Source organism: Uloborus diversus, chromosome 5 (assembly GCF_026930045.1).
Source record: "Uloborus diversus isolate 005 chromosome 5, Udiv.v.3.1, whole genome shotgun sequence".
NCBI classification, from domain to species: Eukaryota; Metazoa; Arthropoda; class Arachnida; order Araneae; family Uloboridae; genus Uloborus; species Uloborus diversus.
The window spans coordinates 96704103-96727003 of NC_072735.1; the positions used below are offsets into that span (position 1 = coordinate 96704103).

The following is a 22901-nucleotide window of genomic DNA, read 5'->3' on the forward strand; positions in this document are numbered from 1 at the left end:
TCGAGCCTGCCTTGAGGAAAAAAGATGCACAAATATGCGGCACTGTATAATCGCACCTTTTTAATTTTAGTTTTTTAAAACAAATAATTGGCGGAAAATTCGTAGAGAATCAAAATACTTCATTTTGCAAGGAAAAAAAATTTTTTTTTCTTTATTTGATCAATTCTCCCTGAATTTTTGTTATTATTTCAAAGTTCTCTGATATTTCCCGGAGTGATAAAAATCCTCGACTTTTCCCTGATCTCCCTGATCTGTCACCACCCTGGAAAAAACCCCATCTAATTCCAACATTTTGAAGTTAGCATTGAATCCAAAACGCGTTTCTTCAAATATTTTGGAAAATTTATTTCTGCAGATACTGCAGTTTATCTGCCAACGGCAGTAAGACACATAATTGTTCCTAAAATTCAAATTTAAAAAAAAAACAAAAGTCAAAGCTTATAATTTTGGGAATAAAGTGCCAACATATGCATGAAAATACCACACCCGAGCAAATAGATTAGGCATAAATAAAATTCAGGAATATTTTTTCAATCTAAATTTCACAATAATGCAAGCACAAGAAAAAAAAATAAATGAATAAGGATTGTAAAAACAAAGCCTTGCTATAAAATTTACCTGAAAGTAAAAGACTTTGAAGATTTTCTAATTCAGTAAGAACAATTTCAGGTAACTGTGAAGCAGAAATATTCACATTTCCAAACTCCATACTAGTATTATCAAAAGCATTAATTTTAGGAAATCTGAAAAAACAACATCAATAAAACTTGCATTAATTTTTAAATAACAGATCGTTTATAAGAAAAAAAAAAGCACAACATACAGAAGACCCTAGCTTTTGCAACCATCAGATAAAGTGTCAATTCCATTTAAACTATCTCAATTATATGCAAACATAATGTACAATGTAGTTTATATGTTATAACATTAGCGAATATCGAACCAAAAAATGAACCAGCAAAAAAAAAAATCCTGAAAATTTACTTCTGCCTTTTTTAATATACAGGGTGTTTCGTTTTAACTTGCAAGGCCTCTATTTTCCCAACCGTTAGTCCCCTAGATGTATACTTCCAATTGCAAAAATGTTCAAAATTAGATGCAGGGTTAAGATATTGAAAGTTTGAAGCAAAAATAAAATTAGTCAAAAAATAATTAAGTTAACTTTTTATACAGGCCCCAGGTCCCCTAACTTATATTTAGAGAAATAATCACCATTAAAAACTATTACTGACACAAAAAACTTGACATTTGTGCAACCAAAATTCAAGGAGATATTCCAGTTTAAAGTTTTAAGGGACCAAACAGAAGATGGGGTTGAAACTTATCGCCCTTTCAGAAGAATGACTGGTTATCAAAGTAAAAAAAACAAAGTATTTATATTTTTCAACAATAAACACAAATGTTATGCCGTGATATGCCAAAGCACACTAAAAAACTTTGAACCAATTTGAAAAAACACACTCTATGCACACATATAATTTTAAACACTTGTTAACCGCTGTATTTTCCCTCATAAGGTGTTATTGACGGTGAGTGAAAAGTGGTGTAAGTCACAACACGCTGCGTTTCATACCTCGGTGAATATTGGTCATGCTAATTTCAAACTTTTTGTGTTGGAATTATTGTTCAATGGAGAATATTTCCCTAAATATGAGTTAAGGGATCTGGGGCCTGTATAAAAAGTTAATTTTTTTTTACTTCCTGACTCATTTTTATTTTTACTTTCAATGTCTGAACTCCGCATCTGATTTTGAACATTTTTTCAATTGGAAGTATGCATCTAGGACCAACAGTTGCGAAAATAAAGGTGAAAAGAATGGGTTTAAAAGAAGAAAGTATAGCACATTTGAAGCAGGGTTTGAAATAAGCAGTTAACATTTTGTGACAAAAAAGTTTTGTTTAATGACAACGATTTTGCACCGAAGTGTCATTTTTGACTTGCCTTTTCATAAAAAATTAATTTGATGACCTTAATTTTATGCAGTCATAGTTTCTCCTAAATGTGCATATTAAGGTTGAGATAGTTCACGAATATTGCTGAAACTATACTGTTTCACAATAGCATTATCTATTATCAATGGTTGAGGGCTTTGCTAAAGACATTTGGATATTTAAAAATTATGCCTTAGCAGGACATTTTGGCAACTATAAAAAATAAATCAGATGGCAATGATGAATGACTTGCATGTTCTAATTTTGCACCCTGATTTGAGGAATAACAGTTTTCAAATTTAACTTAGAATCAAATTTTATTTTTTACACATGAAATGATGTTTGTAACAATAATTTTATCAATCTAATTTGTCCCAAAGCAGTGCTTTTGAAGTTTCCCTAAAAGGTTCTTTCTTCGCTTATTGTTGTTTCTAAGACTACAGTGGGAACCAAGTCCACATAGTAATACTATCCAATTTAAGGCAAAATTCTGTGTGGTTTTCATAAGAATGAGAACCACAGGGGGGAGTTTGACTTAGCTCAGACACAGCACATAGCAGCAACAACTGCAAACAGCCAATTTTATTTGATTCAGAACAGAGGCCTAACTGCTTCAGTAACCCCAAAGGCATTGATTTCTTATGAGAACATAGAGAACTTTGTAACCATGACATATTTTACATTGCACTAGTCACTACTAATATACGTTCAGAGTGTTGAATGCAACCTGGGACTCTCCAGTTATCAGTCCCATGCCTTATGGCTCCAGCCATTACTGCCACAAATCTTTAAATGCAGTAGTCTCTATGCATTATTACTAAGCACAAGCAACACTAGCACTTGCTTGGAATGGGTGGGTCATAACAGTCCTTAGATGTATATTGATATATACTATAATATTAGGATTTGTAATATGTGTTAAAACCAATGGTTTTGGGGCAAGGGGTTGATCCCAGAAGCAACTAGCTTGCTCCATGACGGTTGTCACAGGATCAAAGTTTTACATAAAAGAGCATCAATAACAAGGTAGGAGGAATTTCATAGTACATATACATAGGCAGAGTTAGATAAAAATATAAAGTACCTGCGCACGCAATTCAAAAGTATCTGCAAGCTAATAATTGTTTATCACGTAAATATATATGCATATATATATATATTTATTTATTTATTTAACGGACGAACTAATAACGGATTATTTTAAAACAAGGGGGGGGGATTGAATTCCAAAAAAAAAAAAACATTTTTAATCGTAAGAAGTAAATACATTTTGTAAAAGTTCGTTGGTTAAAACAATGTTATAAAGCTCTGTTAAAAGCAACGTGATATATCTCCACTGCAGATCATACATTGGTGGGACCTTTCTCTTCTTAAGCTGTAAAGTCAAGAAATTAATAGGATGCCCAAATTTCTGAGAACAAAGGAAAAACTTGAGGGAGGGGACAAAAAGAAGTGCAATAAATCTAGTAGCAAGAGTGTTATTTATGAAGGTGAGAGATACTATTAGGAGCAAGTCCCTAATCTGCCTTCGGTCCTTATATCCCAATGCACACAAAAATTCCAAAACTATGCTGTATTTTTGGGCCTAAGCACCACGGCGCTTAAGAGAAAAAAAGTTTATAAATTGCCGATGTGGCAAATACAGCAGGTGCGGCGTATACGATGTTTTTTGTGTGCTTTTTTTTTTTTAAAGTTTACAAAATTTTACAGAAAATAAACTATTTTAATAGAAAAAGAAAATAAAATGTTCGGAACCTTTTTCGAAATGATCAGAAATGTGTTTTGAATAAAAAATAACAAAATTTTCTTTGAATTTCTGGTAGCATTATTAGACACGCCATTTTTCCCCAAGCGACCTTTTTTTGCACAGTTTAGCTTCTACTGTAATTCAAGTCTTTAATTAAGGGAAGATAATACTAAATTATGCTACAATGTGTTTAATTGCTTTAGTTTTTAGTTGAAAGGATTGAGCTAAAATCGAAAAAATGCCCAAATTTTCAAGTATAGATCAGGAAAATTTGCGGAATTTTTATTTCGCGCTAAAGTCCAAATCACTTGCTTTAAGCTGCTAAAGTGCTGAAATTTAAGCGAGTTTATCATGTACTTATTTCAAAGTTCATAACTGTATTAAAGGTGGTCGTTCAAAGTTTCTTTTCATGCGCAATGTCAAAACTTTCGGCAGCAATACGAAATTCGGCAAAGGACATGGTTGTCAGATTTAGAGTAATTAATTATCATTAAGTTGTTAAGGAATTCTTTTTTTGAAATATTTAAGCTGTTTAAATTGCGTTTCAGATATCTTCAAAAAATCTAACATAAACATTTTTTTTAAAACTTAAAGCGCGGCGCTTAAGCTGGATGTGGTGCATAATTCCAAAAATACGGCAAGTGTGAACTTACTGGCGCTATACGATAAGCTTTAAAGCCACAGGTGCTTTTGCGATTTGATATGAGCGCCAAAAAAAAAAAGGAAAAAAAGAAATAAGTAGCCACATGGAAAGAATTGCTCAGTTATCACTACTTGATGAATAGAAGAAAAGAAGGGATGATTAATGTTTAAGTGATTTTTTAACAGAAGGAAAAAAGGACAGGTGGGAAACTAGAACATTACTCGCGATTATGGCGAGATGGGCATGTCTGCAATAAATGTATCCGCACAGCGCCAAATATTTTCTTACAGCAGCGAATGTATCTGCGTCCGTCTATATTATCTAGCTATGAATACTACGTTTTATATTAGCAATATTAATTTAAAACAAATTAGAAGTAAAGAAGGGGAATTTGAATGATTGTCGCGACATGCACGTGCCCGCAATAATAATGCTCGCGTATTAATAATTTTTACAAATTAATTAAATAATATCAGTTTAAAACAAATTAGAAGTAAAGAGTAAGAATTTGAACGATTATGGCGAGATGCACGTGTTGCATTGTTAAAAGATACTCACGTATTGTGAGTGTAATTGTGCCAAAAGTTGCAAGAAAAAATCTATTATGTAAGACAACAAAAGCCTTTATTGAGGCAAAAATGTTATGTAAATAAAACATTAAAAACATTTGTTAGAATAAAGAATGAACTGGGCCATGGGGTATTTAGACTATTGCCCTAACTAAAATAGCAGGAAAAAATATTTAAATATTGCACTATATCATACCCTACATTTGCTGTCTAATACTAATCCTTTTTACAACCTTGAGTAAAAACTTTCATGTAGTGAGCAAAAATGACTAGATAAAGTTCAAATCTTATACTACCAACATGGAGAAATTCAACTTAGCATCTTACAACCTGGAGGTAGGCTGAACATTCTGCTATCCTTCCATGCCTTACTCACATTGATACAACTTCCGAACTGGTTGTAAACAAGCCTTCACATGGCTCTGATGGCTCACAGATCACATACTTGGATGGAGATCAATTGCCCGATTGTACTGAACGTAACGGCGATTCCCCATAAGAACAGAAGTTCAAAACGACGTGCTCAACGCTCATTGGTCCACGTGTACCAAGTATGATCAATGTAACAACTTCTGGAACCTTCTACAACTTTCCTGCTCATGAGAGATCGTGACGAGGGCGCCACCAAGTGGCGAAAACATGGAAGTACTTATTCGAACTTTAACTTTGATGGAGTATGTTTACAGGATGCCTACTGATATAACATGCGGCCGAATGCCGTAAGTAAACACTCAATTCTTATACAAATCTTTAAGTAGTAAGCAACGAGATAAAAATAGTATAGGGTGAATATATTATTAAAAGATAGTGCCCGCAGCGAATGTATTCGCATAGCAGCGAATACATCCACCGAGCTCGCAGATGTATATACTATCTGGCTATATTTTTTACAATCTAAATAAATAATATCAATATCAACTTAAAACGAATTAGAAGTAAAGAGTATGAACTTTTACGATTATCGGACGATGTGCTACTCCACGGCGATGTATCCGCACGTCAGCGGATGTATCCGCGCACGGCGTGCGCCTACATTATCTAGCTCTGTACATAGGTACATTGTGATTTAGCTGCTGGTGGTGAAATTACTCAATGCTATTTTTAACAATGTATAATTAGTGAACTTCAATACTTATTTCATATTCAGATCATTATGTGCAAAAAAACTAAATTTTTGGATTTTTGAAATTTACTATCACACACAAAGAGAAAGAGAGAGAGAGCCTAATTTACTATTAGACCTTTGAGGCCCATCTCAGGGGTCATCCAGGTTGAGTGCTTTTAAGAATTGCAGATTATGTAAAAAATTATAACAAAATATGGTTTCAGTTTGTTCATCACTACATTCAAAATAAAGAGCAATATATAAGCTTTATAGTGAAATTGCTTTTTATGTCAGAAACAATTATTTATTGCTATGAAGCATTTTGTTCAGATAGTTTAGCCCTCAGTGAACCCTAGTTATCTAATAGCATATCCAATGAAACAAGGTGTACAGTTGCAACTCACTGCACTTTCTACAATTTTACAGTTCAAGGGAGCTCCACAGTGGCATACTGTCAAAATATTCTAAACTAAGTTCTGTATAAATGTGTTGCAAATGATTAATTAACTTACCTTAAATTACTTTGAAAACTTTCAAAAGTGAATGATTCTTCGGTTGCTCTTTGAAAAGATGGTTTTTTCGTCATACTTTGATCTAATATTGGTTTCTTAACAGTGGATACATACAAAGCTAGAACTTTCTAGATAAAAATGAAGATGAAACAAAATTCAATAACAGAAAAACCTTGATAAATTATTGAAAAAATGATGATAAGAAAAAGAAATTATTAATTTGAAACTATTTCAATATTGTTTGACTCAAAGAGAAAGAAATGCTTATTTACTGAGCATATGCTATCTGTTACAGGAGCATTTGCTCCAGAAATGCAAAATCTCAAAGAGACAATACGATATGAAAGCATAGATGATGAAACTCAATCCAGCTACAATGACCGCTAAGGGTTCTCAAGTTTTGTTTGTGCACAAGGAATTTTGTTGCAACGGAATTCAAGCAACATGATGGAAATCAAATTGGGACGGAAAATTTATTTTGTTGAAACGGATATTACACTTATTGGTATTTGTTGTAACAGGATTTCACTGCATTAAAATCTGTTTATTGCACTAAAAATTTCAAAATTGTATCTCAAAGAGATCTTTCTGAGAAAATTTCCTTCCAATTTTGCGTTTAAATTTAAATGGGGCTATCTATAAAAGCAATAGCTAAAGTATTTTATTAAATTTGGGAAAATTCTTCATACTCCCTTTCAAAGAAACCAAAAAGTCTAAACTTTCATTATTATTAGTCTTTTTTCTCCCTGTATCATTATAAGAAAAATTAATTAATACAATGTATGAATCCAAATGCTGAAACAGTAGCTGTTTATGTAAATGAGTTTTCTTCAAAATATTAATCTTGCAAAGTAGATTCAGGTTTTAAACATAGAAAAAAAATCTATGAAACGTCACAACATTGTGCTTTGTTTATAGAAAAAATATGCTTCGATACATGGTCAAATTTTTTTCAACTGAAAAATAGTGTTGAAATACCTAAAGACAATATATATCACTATTTTTGAGCTACATAGTCTTTTTTTTTTCCTTGAAATGTAACATAACTAAATTCAGAGCTTAGTGAAAATATTAATGTCAAAGACACAAACACATTTGTTGAAAATGCAAGACTAAAAATGAATAACTTGAAAGAGTAAACTTAAAAAAAGGAAGAAAGAGACTTGAATTCTCTTTTTACTTTTTTTCGGGCCAAAACCACAAATAGTAAAAACCACAAAAAGAAGAATTATGAAAAAAAAAAAAAAGAAAAAAAAAAACACTTTAAATTGAATGCTTTTTTAAATAATTGCTACTAATTAAGTGCTTATCATGTCACACTAGATATTATGAAGCTTCATTATTAATTTATTTTTCCCTTTTTTCCATTAAATAATTTTCAACACAATACAAATGAATTATTAGTACCTTCTTTTTTGGATTTCTGCAGCAATGCCAAATTAATTTTTTCTAATTAACTATAAAGCAGCTGTTAAAATTATTTATCGGATGATTTCTTTTCTTTTTTTTTTTTTTTTTTGTTTTTTAAAAAAATTTTTCCTAGTCAAAACCACAATCAGTCAGAACCACAAAAAGTGAAAGAAGAATAAAAATATTACCACCACCATAAGCAAAAGATATTTTAAACAATTGCTATATAATACACTAATTAAATACATCATGTCACACCAGACATTCTGCAGCTTCATTACTAATTTTTCTTCCTTTTTTTTCATTAAAAAATACCCAACACAACACAAATAAATTATTACTAATAAATTTCTTTTTTTCTTTTTGGATTTATGCAACACTGCCAAATTAATTTTTTTAGTTACCTCTAAATGGCAGGCAATTATTTGTCTACACTGCTAACATTTTGCATATAAAGTACGGGTTGATCATAACACAAATTGACCAACTTTTCAATTTTTTCAATTTATTACATGATTTCGTTTTTATATGGGAAACATGAATTTTACTTTTTATTTGCACTTAAAATATGATTCTCTCAAAATGTACAGTAAATTTAATTAATATTGCTCCTTTTAAAATATAAATTTAAAAATACTATTCTGATATTTACATGAACTTACTTCATAAGGCTTTTCCTGATACTCCCCTTTTATTGTGATTGTTAAATTTGTAGCATTACAATTGGGATACAAAACAATTCCAATCACTGAATATTTAAGAGAAATAGCTAAAGATCGAATCACAGAATTTTCATCATAAAAGCCCTCTGTGATGGTATAATTTTCATGCAGGAAATCAGTTAAATTGAAGAAACCAACGTTTTCACCTGTAAAATTATTTTTTGATGCATAAAAATATTAAATTGTCATACATTATATAGAATGAAAATCTAATTTTTTACATGATACTATAAACACACGTTTTTCTTAAAACCACATTAGCATACAATTCAAATATATTCTACTTTAAATGCAATTAAAGCATTAAAAGAACTAAAGCATAAATGACGCTTACATTGAAATATTAAAAATTAACTAATTCTGTTTCAGTACAGTAATAGTGCAATAAATCTCTGTTTTGAAAGCTCTTAAATTTTTAATGGTTGATCCATGAATGAAATTCGATAAAAAAATATGTACTCCCCTTTTCAAAATATTCAATACACTGATATGAAAACTAAATTTATATTGAAATTTGTACTTTAGAATGATTTTAAGTAGTTTTTTGGCAGCATTGGTCCATGCGAAATTTTCTTTCTTGATTTTCAGAATTTACAAACCTGTTTCACTCGGTTATTAAATTGCTAATAACATAAGCTTTTGTTTCATTTAATTACTTAAATTAATAATAGTATAAACACTAGTTCATGGTGCTTATTTTCAAAGTAACAAGCTTTAAAACTACCAAACAATTTACAAATTGAATTATTACTTTAGAAAATAAAAGCACAGTCACAGTTTGCAATCATTTTGCTAATTTGTTCTTTATTTCTCTCCAGTAGCGTACAAAGGGGTTGGCAGGAGTGGCTCTTGCAAAGGGGCGCAGCAGTCAGGGGGACAGCATTTAAACTGATTTTAAAAAAAGAAGGAATTTAAAAAAAAATGATTACATAAGTAGAAAAATTCTTTTATTAATAAAAATATTAATAAAAAAACCCTCACAAGATAAAAGCTAGAAGAAAATGGAACAAACTAATTCTCAAAAAAAGGGGGGGGGGGGGGTGATTTAACCGTGGCGTGAATTTCTATTCCGATTCATTGAGTTAGCTAAAGACTCACACACACAATTTGTTCAGGGAGCGGTGGTGGAGGGCGCTCTATGCCGGATGATTCCCTTTTTTTTTAGAGAGGAGGCGACACTTTTTCGTGTGTAGCTTTTCTCAGGCTAGTTATTTACTCTCATTATAATGAATAACACAAGCACAGAAAGTCTTATTTGTACAAAATATTGGAAGGCTTTAATTAGCGAATGTATAGCACTTTTATTTTGTCTGCATGTAAGTGGTCGTGTTTTTTAGTCAATTTCAAATTAGCAATGCTTTTTGTATTTGCTTTGCTTTCCTAATTATAATAATTTTTTTAAAATGATTTGATTTTTATATTAAAAATTTTTAAGGTAAATCTTTAAGGGTAATAATTAATAAGGGTATTAAGGTAAATCTTTAAGGTTAATCTAATTTTAAGGTAAATCTTTAGGTTTTAAGGAAAGGTTTTCTCTTTCTTTTAGCAAATGTGTAAATTATGATTAATGTATATTCTACTACTGGTTTGAAACAACTTCTATTAAAAGTTAATGCTGTTTTAAAAAATAACAAATTCATTGCCATAAACAGAATTGAAAAATGTTGATTCTCATATGGTTCAAGAACGCACATTATTTATATTTATTAACGAATTGCACATATTGGCTATATTGATTTTAAGTGAAATGGCGGGGGAAGAACCAAAACTTTTGGGAAGATAAAAATTTTCAATTTGCCTAGTAAAATCTCAATTTTACCGAATGATAAAATTCGAGCAAGCATACATTTTCATAGATAACATCTACTGTGAAGGAACATTGGGAATCATTGAAAACAATTAAAAAAAAAAACAATATTAAAGTTGCAACACTGTCTCCTAATTTGTCGATCCAATTATTCAAAATTGGGGGGTGGGGGAGAGGTCACAGTGACTTCTGGTGACTTCCTATCGGAGCGACCCTAGAGAAGGGCGTAATTTCTTAAGTTCGGCAGGGGCGCCAGACCTCATCCGTACACTACCGTCTCTCTCTGCATTGTTTACTACTGCCACATTGTTGCACAAAGATATTCATTCATTTTGTAATAAAAGCAGGGTTTGAAATAGGGTTCAATTTCTAGGGGGGAATGTCCCCCTTTACTTCAGATTCCAGGGGAGGATTTTTTTAATTTGAGAGGGGAGGGGGGATTTTCATAGATTCTGAAAATTTGTTCCGAATTTTTTTATAATTCTTTTTTTATTTCGTTTTTCTATTTATTCATTTTTAAATTGTAATTTTTTTAGTGTAATATCAACCCCGCACACACACACACACACACATTTTCAAATAATTATTCAATAATTTTGAAATTTTATTTTATTTCATTTTTAATAAAGTATTTTATAACTAAGTAACATACACATACACTCAATTATTTTTTTAAATAGACCATTTTCTGGATCTAATTATCCGAATGGGGTTCGGTCCCCATTGTTTAAAATAATATTTTTGCGACACAAAGACTTTTTTTCTGACGATCAAAAAGTTCGTTATTGAGTTTAAGAATTTACGGGGGGGGGGGGGGGGGCGGAATCGCGCACGGACCTTTGGTTTGCGCGGGATTTACCGATTTTGTGCGCGTTTCGCGCAATCCCGCGCTCTATTTCAAACCCTGTAAAACCATAGTTCTAAATCTTAAAAAAATATGTTTTTCATAAAAATCATAAATGAAAACATAAAATAACAAGCGGACATACAAAAACACAATTATTATTTACTCACTGATAAAATTCTTGTTATATGTGACACTATTTAAATATGCATTAAAATTAACATACAAATTGATGGTAACAACTTCAACAAGAAATTTTTACAGGGATCCTTTAAGAAACATTTGATGATCTTCTTTTGGGTCATAATACTGAGGATTGTGACTGGCAAACAAGAGCAATGCTACTTTTTACCATTATTTTGTGTCTCAAAATGAAGCTTTTTAGAGTAAGAAATGTTGTTTAACCACTATTCACAACCTGTTTATGTATGATAAAGGAAACAATATTTAAAAAAAAAGCTTACCTTCTGGCAAGAAATAGAAAGATTTATTTGCTAAAAGATTTATTTGATACAATTTATCAAAGTTTTCTAATCCACAGTCACCAGCATCATATCCACACTGTCTAATATTACATGCCTAAACAATAAAAGTAAAGTAATAAACAATCGCTAATACATCCGCAAATAAATCTGTTAAACAAAAATAAATAAAAGAAAGTTAAATAGTAATAACTTTTTTTGTGATATAATGGGAAGGAAATTGAGTTAGATTAAAAAAAAAAAAAACCCTGAAAAGTGCTACATGCACACAAAGTATGGAAGTATGCCAGAAAAATCTGAAAAGAAATTTGGATTTAATTTTTAAACTTAAATAGCTTGTGTTTCTGACCCTTTTTTCCTTTGTCTACTATTTTCAGAATTATTCTTTATTTTACAGCTCATTTGTTTTTGCATTCAAAATGATAACAGCTACTTTTAGGATATTTTATTATAACACATGCTTTCTACCAACTGCATTTATACTACCAAAAGTCATAACAAAATAATGCAAATTTATACTTTAATATTCATTGCTATAATTAAATTCTATATATGAATAAAATAGTATTTTTCATCTACTTCATGGGTGCAAGTTTGGTGATGTGTTCAGGACGGAAAATATTTTCAACTAACCCCCCCCCCTCCCCCAACGCATTCGTGCTTAAGGAAAAATTTATGTGTAAAAATGTTGTAGATTTTAACTAAGCCTGTTTTGGAATCTGTGTTTGATTTGAATTTTAAGCTTTTGACTTTTCTAACAACATGAACCTAGTTTAAATCGTAATATTTAGGCACTTTGATATCATTATTCCGAAATCCACCAATAACGGGGGTCAGTGGGTTCTCCCCCAGATTTTTTTTAAAATTGAAATCCAAAAAATGCAATGTTAAAGTTCAGGAAAAAGAGGGGTTCAGGGACTCTCTTAAATCAATTTTTTCGAACTGATAGTCCCAAAATCACAATATTGGGCAACCTTCAAAAATATTGGAGAAAGAGGGGGAGGGGGCGATCTGGGCTCTCCCCGAAATTTAAGTTTTAAAAATGAAATCGTACTTTATCTTTCGTAATGTTTATACACTTTTTGAATACATTATCAAAGGGATGGAGTTCAGGAACTCTCCTTCCTCAATATTTTGAATTGAAGTTCCAAAAACACAATTTTAGATGATGTTGGATAATGTTAGTGGTAAAAGCGTTTTGGGGCTCCCCGCCATTAGTGTAATTTTATTATTTCCTATAACCACCTCCAATATCCAAAACTGGACAAAACTGATTTTATCCAAGCTGTTTTTAACTGGTTTTATCCATGGTTAAAACCACCATTGGCCGAAACTCTTACAACCCTGAACATCATCCTTCTCACCTATATATATGACTTATGACCACCTAAAAGTTTTAATACTTTAATTTCCGAAAATTTTTGAAAGAACCTTCATACTCCCTTCCCCTTAAGTCATCCAAACATAGCCCAAAACAGAGTTCTTAAAATTTCAGAAGCTGAAATATTTCGGGCTGGGTGGCGGGAGACCCCTCCCCCCTCTCCTTGTGTTTATTAAAGGCAGTGTAAGTTTGTGTTTAAGATTTATTTTTCTATTGAAGAGCAATTCCCTTCCTCACATCACCAAAGACAACCCAAAGTTTTAAGGCTTCAACTTCGAAAATGTTCCGAGAAAGGCCCCCAAATTCCCTAACTCTTGATACACTCAAAAATAGCCAAAATTGCATTTCATTACTTCAGCATGAAGAAATTTTCCGGGGGAGAGAGCCCCCCCCCCCCAAACTCCTTTCTCTAACTTCACTATATTTGACTTAAATCTGCGGTTCCCCCTTTTCATCACCAAAGTTTAAGGAATTTAAGTTCCTAAAATGAACCGCCTCCTCTCCCCTATATTGACATTGCCAAAGACAAAAAAAACCACTAATGGAAAAAAAAAGGATGATCGTAAAGGCTAAATTTTCAAACAGAGACGATTAATTCGAAAAATCAGGGAGAATAGCGAGCAATCCTGCAGTCTGCAATGCAGTGAGTTGGGAATAACAGAGCAACCTAAAAAAAGTCAAACAGCGTGAGTCTAAAAGCCACTGCTCTAAAAGCACATTGCAAACAAAATAAGCTCATGGCAGAAAATCGAGAGAATGTCGATGTGAATTTGTGGTTATGGTACAATCCAGTAATTAAAGCATATTCTTTAAATACTCATTTTTTTTCTTTTTTAAGTAAAACTCAAGGTAAGTCATTGAATTTCTTTCCATCCCGACCTCTGCCTCGGAAATTTTGTCGAAGACGGAAATCTGTCCTCGGACGGAAGGTCTTGCCCCCATGATCTACTTAAATAGTTTTTTGCACAAAAGATATATTTTTCCCCTTTTTTTTGTATCTTAAAAATTTTAATAAACGTATTTGTTTTGTTAAAAATACCTTATCACAGTATCTGTCAGCCAACCAGTTATTAGCACAATCATCATTACAATAATCTGAAAAAAAAAAAGAAAAAAGATAAGGTTTCCAGTTTACCACTACCAACAGATGTATTAATAAAAACTTTTAAAAGGTTTTATAAACTGTTGCAAAATATGTTCTTTTAATGCCTCAAAATAATTACATGAATTTAACTCATATTATTATATGTGTCTAAAACCTTGAATTGCAGTTTGTAATTTACTATTTTACATTGCTATTTCTAACAGTCGGATTATGAAGTTGAGAGACTTGGATGCTTCTGTGCACGGCAAAAAAAGACACTTCCGCTTGAATTTTAGGGATGTCCTTTGGAATCATTCTTCAGTTTATTTAGCTTTTATCACATTAATTAGAGCTAATTTTATAATAACAGGTAAATATGTTAAAGAATTTTCATAATAATTTACTTACCTTTTAATGATTGTTTATTACAAATTGTCAGAACATTATGCACCACTTTCTTGCAAACACTACTCAACCATTTAATACTGCCTACATTTTGGTGTTCCTATATCAGACCCCGAAGTGGTTTTTTTTGGGGATAAAAGTAGGAAATAAGGAATCAAAAATTAAAAAAAGTAGGAAAAAAACACTTAAAAAAGTAGGAAAAAATAGGAAGAGATAGGACTGAACACACGTCAAGAGGAAACAAATTTAGCGTAAACTTTATTTCTAATGTAAAATAAACTAACAGTATTTTTGATTTAAAACTATCGCAAAAAATAAACTAACAGTACTTTTGAAGTATTAAAGGGATTTAATGAAAGACCGAGTCGTAAAAACAAAACGAAAGAAACAAACTGACAATTTTCAGTACGAAAAATAATCTTGTGGAAACATAGATACTATCAATACAAAAATATGAAAATAAAATTCAAACAAGGAAACACCTTTTAACAATGCAGTAATAAAAATTTTAAGTGTGAAAGAATAAAATGCAATATAGTGATTGAAAGAAAAAAATAAAATAATAATAATAATACTCATTTTTGGTGCAATAAAACCATTTCTGTTAAAGATTTGTCTTGTCAAAAACGAAAACATTCCTTCGAGAGCATCCATTTATCATTTGAAAATATTAACACTTTCAGCTCCTAATGTCATAAACTGCGATACAAAAAGAAAAGTAAATATTAATTTAGTTTTAGTTAAAAATAATCAGCAGTTGACATGCATTCTTGCATAAACATTGGCAGATGTTTGAATTTGAAAAACAGAAGAAAAAAGACTGAAAAGCAGAACTAAAATAAATTTGTTCTTAAATATGGGACATAAAATTTATAATAAAATAATTAAAAGAAATAAATAACGAAATAAGTAAACTAAAGGGTTTGTATTATGTTATATATTTTTAGCATTCAACAAAATTTTTGTTTCAGGAACGTCATTTAGGGGCGTCAGTGGGATCAACCTCTCTCCTCCCTAGCTTTAGAAAATTTGATTAACTGTACAAGTTTGTGCGGTTTCTGTTGTTTTCAGACAAAATTTGCATTCAGTATACATCCTTCGCTAGCCATCCCCGGGGGAAAAATCAAAATGACGGGCCAATTTTAATTTTAATCAAGCAATAAAAACATATATTGTTTTATTGGTTTGATGATCTTTTACCTCTTTCTTTCAAAGTTTTTGTCATGGGAAAAAAAGGAAAAATCCATGCATGGTAAACATAATATTTTTACTCAATTCTCACCATACAACAAAAATATTCATCCAGAAATTGTTCACAAAATTGAGAGTGAGGGAGGGGGGGGGGCAACTCCTCGATATTGATGATATATCAGATTAGAAAATACCCATTAAAAAGAAAAAGAAATACAGTACATATTTGCTTGTGGCTCTATCTCCCCCCCCCCAACTTTTAAAAATGTGAAGAAATAAAAAAGGAATCTCGCATTTAAATTGATTTCCGATTTTCCTCCAAATATCGAGAACGTTTTGCCCATCTAGGTTTTGCCTTTTTTTTTTTTTGCAAATACACTCTTTGCAAGAAAAGAAACTGAAATTTTATGAATTTTATAATCATGTATCCTATTTAGAATGAACGATAATCATACTTATGTAGAAAAAAAGTTAGTTTCTGCGAGATTATTTTTGACGTGTTCCGTTTTTGTGAATTTCTGTTATATTTCGCTTTTATTTTGTACTAACATCAAGAAAATATGTACATTGTACAGGTTTTTCATTTTTTGCTTCCTTACGTTCTTTTTAAGGTTTTACATTGCCTTTTTGTTTAGAGCTCCATTTCCCTTGTAATCATCTGTACGAAAAATTGGTGAATAGGAAATTCGGCTTTTCCCGCACTTTTTGAACAGTCGGCTGTTTACTTTAATTAAAGCTTCTAATTGACGGGTAAGTAATATATAATTGCATCAGAATGTGCCGATATCCATTTCTTTGTTTTGTTAAAACAGTAGGACTGAAGTCGGGGCGATAAAAAGAAAAGTCGATCATAAATGCAGCAACGGTAAAAAAGTCACTTATGAAAATTTCACTTTTAAACACGCAGACCTCACGGCGTTCTTTCCAGAAATTACTGTATTCAGTCAATGAAAAGTTCAGGATTCGCTTGTTTCTCTTGCTTTTCAAAATTGAAACACGCAGAAAATTATTGGTGCAGCATTGTAAAAATAAGAATCAATGCACAATTAGAAGTGTTATACTAAAGAAAAAGTAGGAAGAAAAAGGAAAAAGTAGGAAAATAAGGAGAGATCTCTAAAAAATAGGAAAAAGTAGGAAAAATAGGAACTCTTCGGGGTCTGCTATATCTACGTGTTCTAATACAATACCTTCACAGAAGTACAATAAAAAGATTCATATCTTCTATTAACACATAATTTTTATTTCTTTTTTTTAGCTTTTATTTAGTAATTGATTTGCAAATTTTATTCAGATATTAACTGCTTTAAAAAGAAGAGGAAAGTTAACTAAAGAAAGAAAGTTAAATAAAAATATATAAATGGAATTGTAAAGCCATTTAAGGGGCAGAAACTCAAAAATCCACTTAAAAAAGACAGAATGCAGCACTTTTTATAGACAGTGTTTGCTTTAACCTTAGAAATCTGCAGTCAAGCTGACTTGCTACCAATAAAAGTAAGAGTCAATATTTGGAAAATGAGATCAATCAAGAAAGTTTAAAAATGAAGATGGAACTTTTTTACAGTAGCAAAAAAAGAAAAAAAAATGTATTACAGTGGAACCTTGATAACTCAACACCCCAAGGGAACATGAAAAAATGTCAACTGAAGCAGATGTCAGCTTACTGAGGTTCTATTATTTTAATTCCTCAAGAGTTTTTGTATCACCTGTTTACTGACGTTAAGATTCACATTATGAAAATTAATTCCAGTGAATAAATTTTCTTTTTTTTTTTGGGGGGGGGGGGAGGTATGTAATAAAGTCACTAATACTATTTGAATGCCTCATCAGGAATATATCCATAATTTTTGAAAAGAGATGAAAAAGTTTCTTGTCAGTCAGGTCTGTTACAGATAAAAAGTCCTGCTCACAACATGTGAGCAGCAAGTGCAAAACATGTCATCGTGCATTCTTTCTCTAAGGCACTCCCATGAGTACATTTACTCTACCCTTTCCTAGTCTTTTAGAACTGTACTAACAGCACTGAGTGTGGAGGCTGACTCCCCTGGGAAAAGGATGAAATTCTCTAAAAGAGCTTTCTAAAAAAGGATTGACTGAGCAAGAAACTGCAGCATAAAATTTTGAGAAGAGGCAAATATTAAAGATTGTCAGTAGCAAAAATTGGACTAGAATAGCAATTGGATGTCAACTTATAGGGGTTTCAGCAAATGTGTGTCAAGGTAGAGAGGTTTTTAATCATTTAAATTAGCATTGGGCCAACCATAAGAAAAAAAATGTCAAGTTACCAAAGTTTCACTGTATTATTATACGCTTATGTAAAAAATGTACTGTATTTTCGGGCTTATAATTAGTGGAATATCTTTAAAAAGATTATTTAGATGTGTATTACATGCAACCTTAGAGTTTTTGACATGGGGGAAAAAAAAGAGAAGCTACTTAAAATATAGATTTTTAAACAGAACTGAGTGTTTAAATTTTTAAACTCTCATTTTTTACAAAAAAAAAAAAAAAAACTCTTTTTTTTAAACTACACAAGTGGAAAAGAAAAAATTTACTTATAAATGGTCTCTTTTGAGGGGAACACCCATCCCCTTTTTAAAAAAAAATAAGCAGTAGGAGTGTTTTTAAATTAAACGTTCAGCAGCAGCTCCTATTTTGCATTTGCATATTGAATGTTTGATATTTTTGGTCCATTTTAGGTGGTTTTTTTTTGACGCCATCTGTCATGTGTGGTATTAACATTTTGCTATAAATATGCTGAAATCTATTAGCATCTGCTTTTGGTTTATGATATTCTTGATATTTTCTTATTAATACACAACACGAAGCATACTGAGCAAGAATACAAAGCTATTTTTTAATGTATAAAAATTTTCTTTTATAGAACCGATTGTTGTATGAAGTTGAATACTAAGACAATGTATTATCTGAGAATAGTATGCAGATGCGGATCATGAGTTTTAAAGCATCATTTAAGACAGCTATACTATTTATTATAGGCTGAAAAATATAGTACTTAACAGGCAGGTATAGGGAAAAAAGCGGGAGAAAAAAATCGGCACAGGGATTCTTTTTGACATTCTGCATAGGCAGCAGTCTCAACTCAATGGCCAGGCTGTACTCATATTAGTTTAATCTACAGGATCATCAAAAATGGTATTTGTGATTTTAAAAGCAAATTTCATCAGAAATGAGCAATCAACTAGTATCAAACTAACGTGAAACTCTGTAGAACAGTTAATATTTATCCTTACTTTCATAACTCGTTGATGTGAGATCAAAAATCTTTACCACATTACTCATTCTAAATTTTTTACAATATTACAGTTGCAAATTTTGATATGAAATGAACCATGAGGACAATACCTTTAGCAGGTTTTGCTGGAAATAGGTGTGTTACAGAGCCATCTTGATCTGCTCCAAATCCATGCAGAGGAATGTTAGGGTTATCAGGTGAACAGTCGCCACCATCCCACTGGCACTGAGAATTATTGCAGGGTTTATCACAATAGCCATCTCTTATCCACGATGAAGGGCACCCTTCCGCACAGTTAGGGACTGGCCATGAAAGATACACCTAAATAAAAGTTAAGAATGATGAACTATAAGAAGCTTTTAAGAAAAGAATGCAAAATCTTAGAAGGCACTACAAACAATTTAAAACATAATCCATATAATCTCTTTATATTAAATAAAAGTAAGGTTTCAAAGAAATTCTGGAAGGAAGTCTGTAGCGGGCCTGCTTCCAGGAGACCCCATAGCACCTACAGTCTTGAAATTTTGTACAAAATTACTTCGAGCCCCGGTGGTCTGCACTTGGGGTTTTGTTTTTTAAAATTCAAATTAGTTTTTTTGTAATTAATTTTTTAAGCTCAAATTTGACGTAAATTGCCTATTATTGCCTATTTAAAGGAGTGAAAAATTGCTTGCACATATTAATATTACATATTGTTGGAAAGAGTAGAATTTTTCGCATTCTACGCAATTTGTTTCAATGTTCTAACTTAAATACGGTGGGAGTTATTTGCGTTTCTAGCTCGAACTTTTTTAGGCTTAACAAAAAATTCGGCACTAATTTCTTCATTAAATCAATAAAGTAAAGGAATTGTCCCACAGTTTTTTTTTTTTTTTTTGACACCACTGGAAAGAGCGGAGGGGAGCAGAGACTGCACATTTAATAAAAAATGTAGCAGACACAATAAATAATTTATGCTTAAATTTATAATTGGACAAGTAAAAGTTTATTTTGAAAAGAAAAACAAAGTTTCCTATTTTTAAATCATTTATTATGATGAATTATTTTGTTTATTTTTTAACAAAAACTTGGAACACTATTCCACAAAAAAGCAATATTATTCAAATGAGTAATGTTACGGGTATTACCTGTAATGATTGATATGTTTCTTGGAATTACAAAAAAAAAAAAGAAAATTACAAGTTTTGGACACGTATTCTTAGTGTTGTAGTTTGTAGAAACTAGAATTTTCTCGCAGCAGTTGGCAGTTCTGAAATAAGCTTTATCCAGCTAATAAAAGATCAATTCTTCCAAAAAGAATAAAAACAGTATTTTAAGCATGTTTTAAGCCAACCATAACTATATTCAGACAGATGCAATATGTAACAGATAAAAAATTCAAACCAACTAAATCTATTGCTGCATAAAAGTTCATAACAATAATTTTTATTCAAAATGATACATGTTACATATACTGCGGCATAAATTTTCATCTATAGTACATCCATATGAATGTTTCAATTTATAAAATTACTCATTTGTTTTAGAGGTTGAAAATGAATTCTAAAAAAACTGAAAGCAACTGATAGTACAGTGAAACCTGTGTAAGTTGACCACCTGCAGTGCACTACTTTAGTGGTCAACTTAAACAGGTGGTCAACTTACCGAGGTTGATTTTGATGATAAGGGCTAATTCCGTGCCTGAAAAAAGCGGTCATCTTAGACAGGTGGTCAACTTACAAGGGTGGTCAACTTCGCAGGTTTTTATGTTCAAATAATCTGGGCACTTTTAGTCAACTTTTCTTGAAGACTGTGCTTAAGAAATTACTTACAGAACTTCACACTGCAAGAAGATACCTAACAGCTCAGTTACAGCACCCAGAAACAACAGTTTTGTCCATTTTAAGAGCTTATCAGTCTGGAATAACCATAACTGAGGTGATAGCAAATAATCTCATAAAGAAGCTGAAAATATCTTCATGCTAGTTTTTTTAGCATATCACTGATATGAACAAATATGTGAATGTATATGATTCACATCTTTGTGAACATCTCCCTGATAATATCAGGGAGATGTTCACAAATATGGTATGGCTCCACCTTGAAAAAGTGAAAATAAAAGCTACGATAAGACCAATGAGCCCACAACAAGAGATAAACGGCTGTCTCTGGATGCTTTAACAGAGCTATTCAGTTTTTCATTCATTCATTCTTTTTTTTTTTTTTTTTTGTAGTTTTGCTTTAGTTCTGGCTATGGGGCGGTAATTCCTAGTTTCAAAATTTTTCCGAAATGTAAAATTTTACTTTTAGGTACAAAATACTATAGAAAATTAGAGAAAAATCATTGAAAATGAGTTTCATACCACACACAGTAACATGCATAAATTTTGAGAGATACAAATCAAAATATTTTTATGAATACAATTTAAAAAAATTTAATACCTTCTGCCCTTTTGTATGAGTGTAGAAATCTTCAGGCCAAACAGGTTTGCCAAACATCACATCATCATTCAAGTACAAAAACTTACTGGATAGGTGTGGAATTCTGTGCAAATGACATTCAATGGCAGGAGAGCTGAAGGTTGGTAAATGACTGCTATTAGGAAAAATTTCCTAAATGGAAAAGTGAAAAAAAAAAAAAAAAATTAAAGAGCTGTCCCAGCAATAGGTACCTTTAAGGCGTCATTTCTCAACTTAGGGTCATTCAGGTAGGTACAAGGAGGGGTCACAATCTGTCCACAAAAGTTTGATGTATGAGCATCATTTCATTAAGCAAAGTTTTTAAACTAGCACATTAAGTCATCATCTGGTTTCTTTCCCTTTTCTAGTTCCTATCAGCAATATAAGTCTGACAGGTATTTGCTATATGTGTAAATATAATAAGTTTAGTAAATGTCCTTAGAAAGTACATTGTGAAGAAAAGTTTCCTACAAGGTGCGAATGAAGGTTTCTTCTAGCAGGAGATTCTTTAAAGAAACGAAACTGTATGTTTCTGGATTTTAATCTAGAGTTGAATCATGTTTCAACTCCAGGGTTTATTTTGGAAAAAATTGTATAGTTGCAAAAAAATCCAATTTTTTTTTAAATAGTAGAATACAGTAGCATAGTTACTAGGGCCTGGCGCCCCTAGTGAACTAAAGAAATTTCGCCCCCCCCCCGCTCCGCAGGGTCGCCTCGATGGGAAGTCACCGTGACCTCCCCCCAATTTTTTGTTTTTTTTTTGTTAGGGTGGGAGGGGGGGGGCATTGACTAATTGATTTGAAAAATTAGGAGACAGTATTACAACTTAAATATTCTTTTTTTTGAATAGTTTTCAGTGATGCCCAATGCTCCTCCACAGTAGATGTAATGTATGTATATGTGTGCATGCTCGAATTTTATGACTCGGTAAAATTGGGATTTCATTTGGCAAATTGAGAATTTTCCCCTTCCCAAAAGTTATCCCCCCACCATTTCACATAAATTTAATAAAACCAATAGTGTTTGCATTTCGTTAATAAATATAAATAATGTACATTCTTGAATTAAATGAGAATAAACATTTTTCAGTTCCGTTTATAGTAATGTATTTTTTTTTTCAAAACAGTTTTAACTTTTAATGGAACTTGTTTCAAACCAATGGAAGAATGTATAATATAAACATAACTAATACATTTACTAAAAAAAAGAAAGAAAGAAAAAAATTTTCCCAAGTAAAAATCAAAGCATTTAAAAAATTCTATTATAATTAGGAAAGCAAAGCAAATACAAAAAGCATTGCTAATCTGAAATTGACTAAAAAACATGACCATTTACATACAGGCAAAATAAAAGCACTATATATTCGCAAATTAAG

At 31.5% G+C, this 22901-nt stretch overlaps 1 protein-coding gene across 1 annotated transcript in view; it reads right to left on the reverse strand.

The window, feature by feature from the left end:
- Positions 1–22901, reverse strand: part of LOC129223031 (N-acetylglucosamine-1-phosphotransferase subunits alpha/beta-like) — a 70338-nt gene that overhangs the window by 21362 nt on the left and 26075 nt on the right. Inside the window, exons 8-14 of the mRNA XM_054857594.1 lie at positions 21509–21679; positions 19198–19408; positions 14194–14249; positions 11756–11870; positions 8581–8666; positions 6509–6636; positions 619–743 (exon numbers count right to left, since the gene is read on the reverse strand). Of these exons, the coding sequence (XP_054713569.1) occupies positions 619–743; positions 6509–6636; positions 8581–8666; positions 11756–11870; positions 14194–14249; positions 19198–19408; positions 21509–21679 (892 nt within the window). The remainder of the gene's footprint in view (positions 1–618; positions 744–6508; positions 6637–8580; positions 8667–11755; positions 11871–14193; positions 14250–19197; positions 19409–21508; positions 21680–22901) is intronic.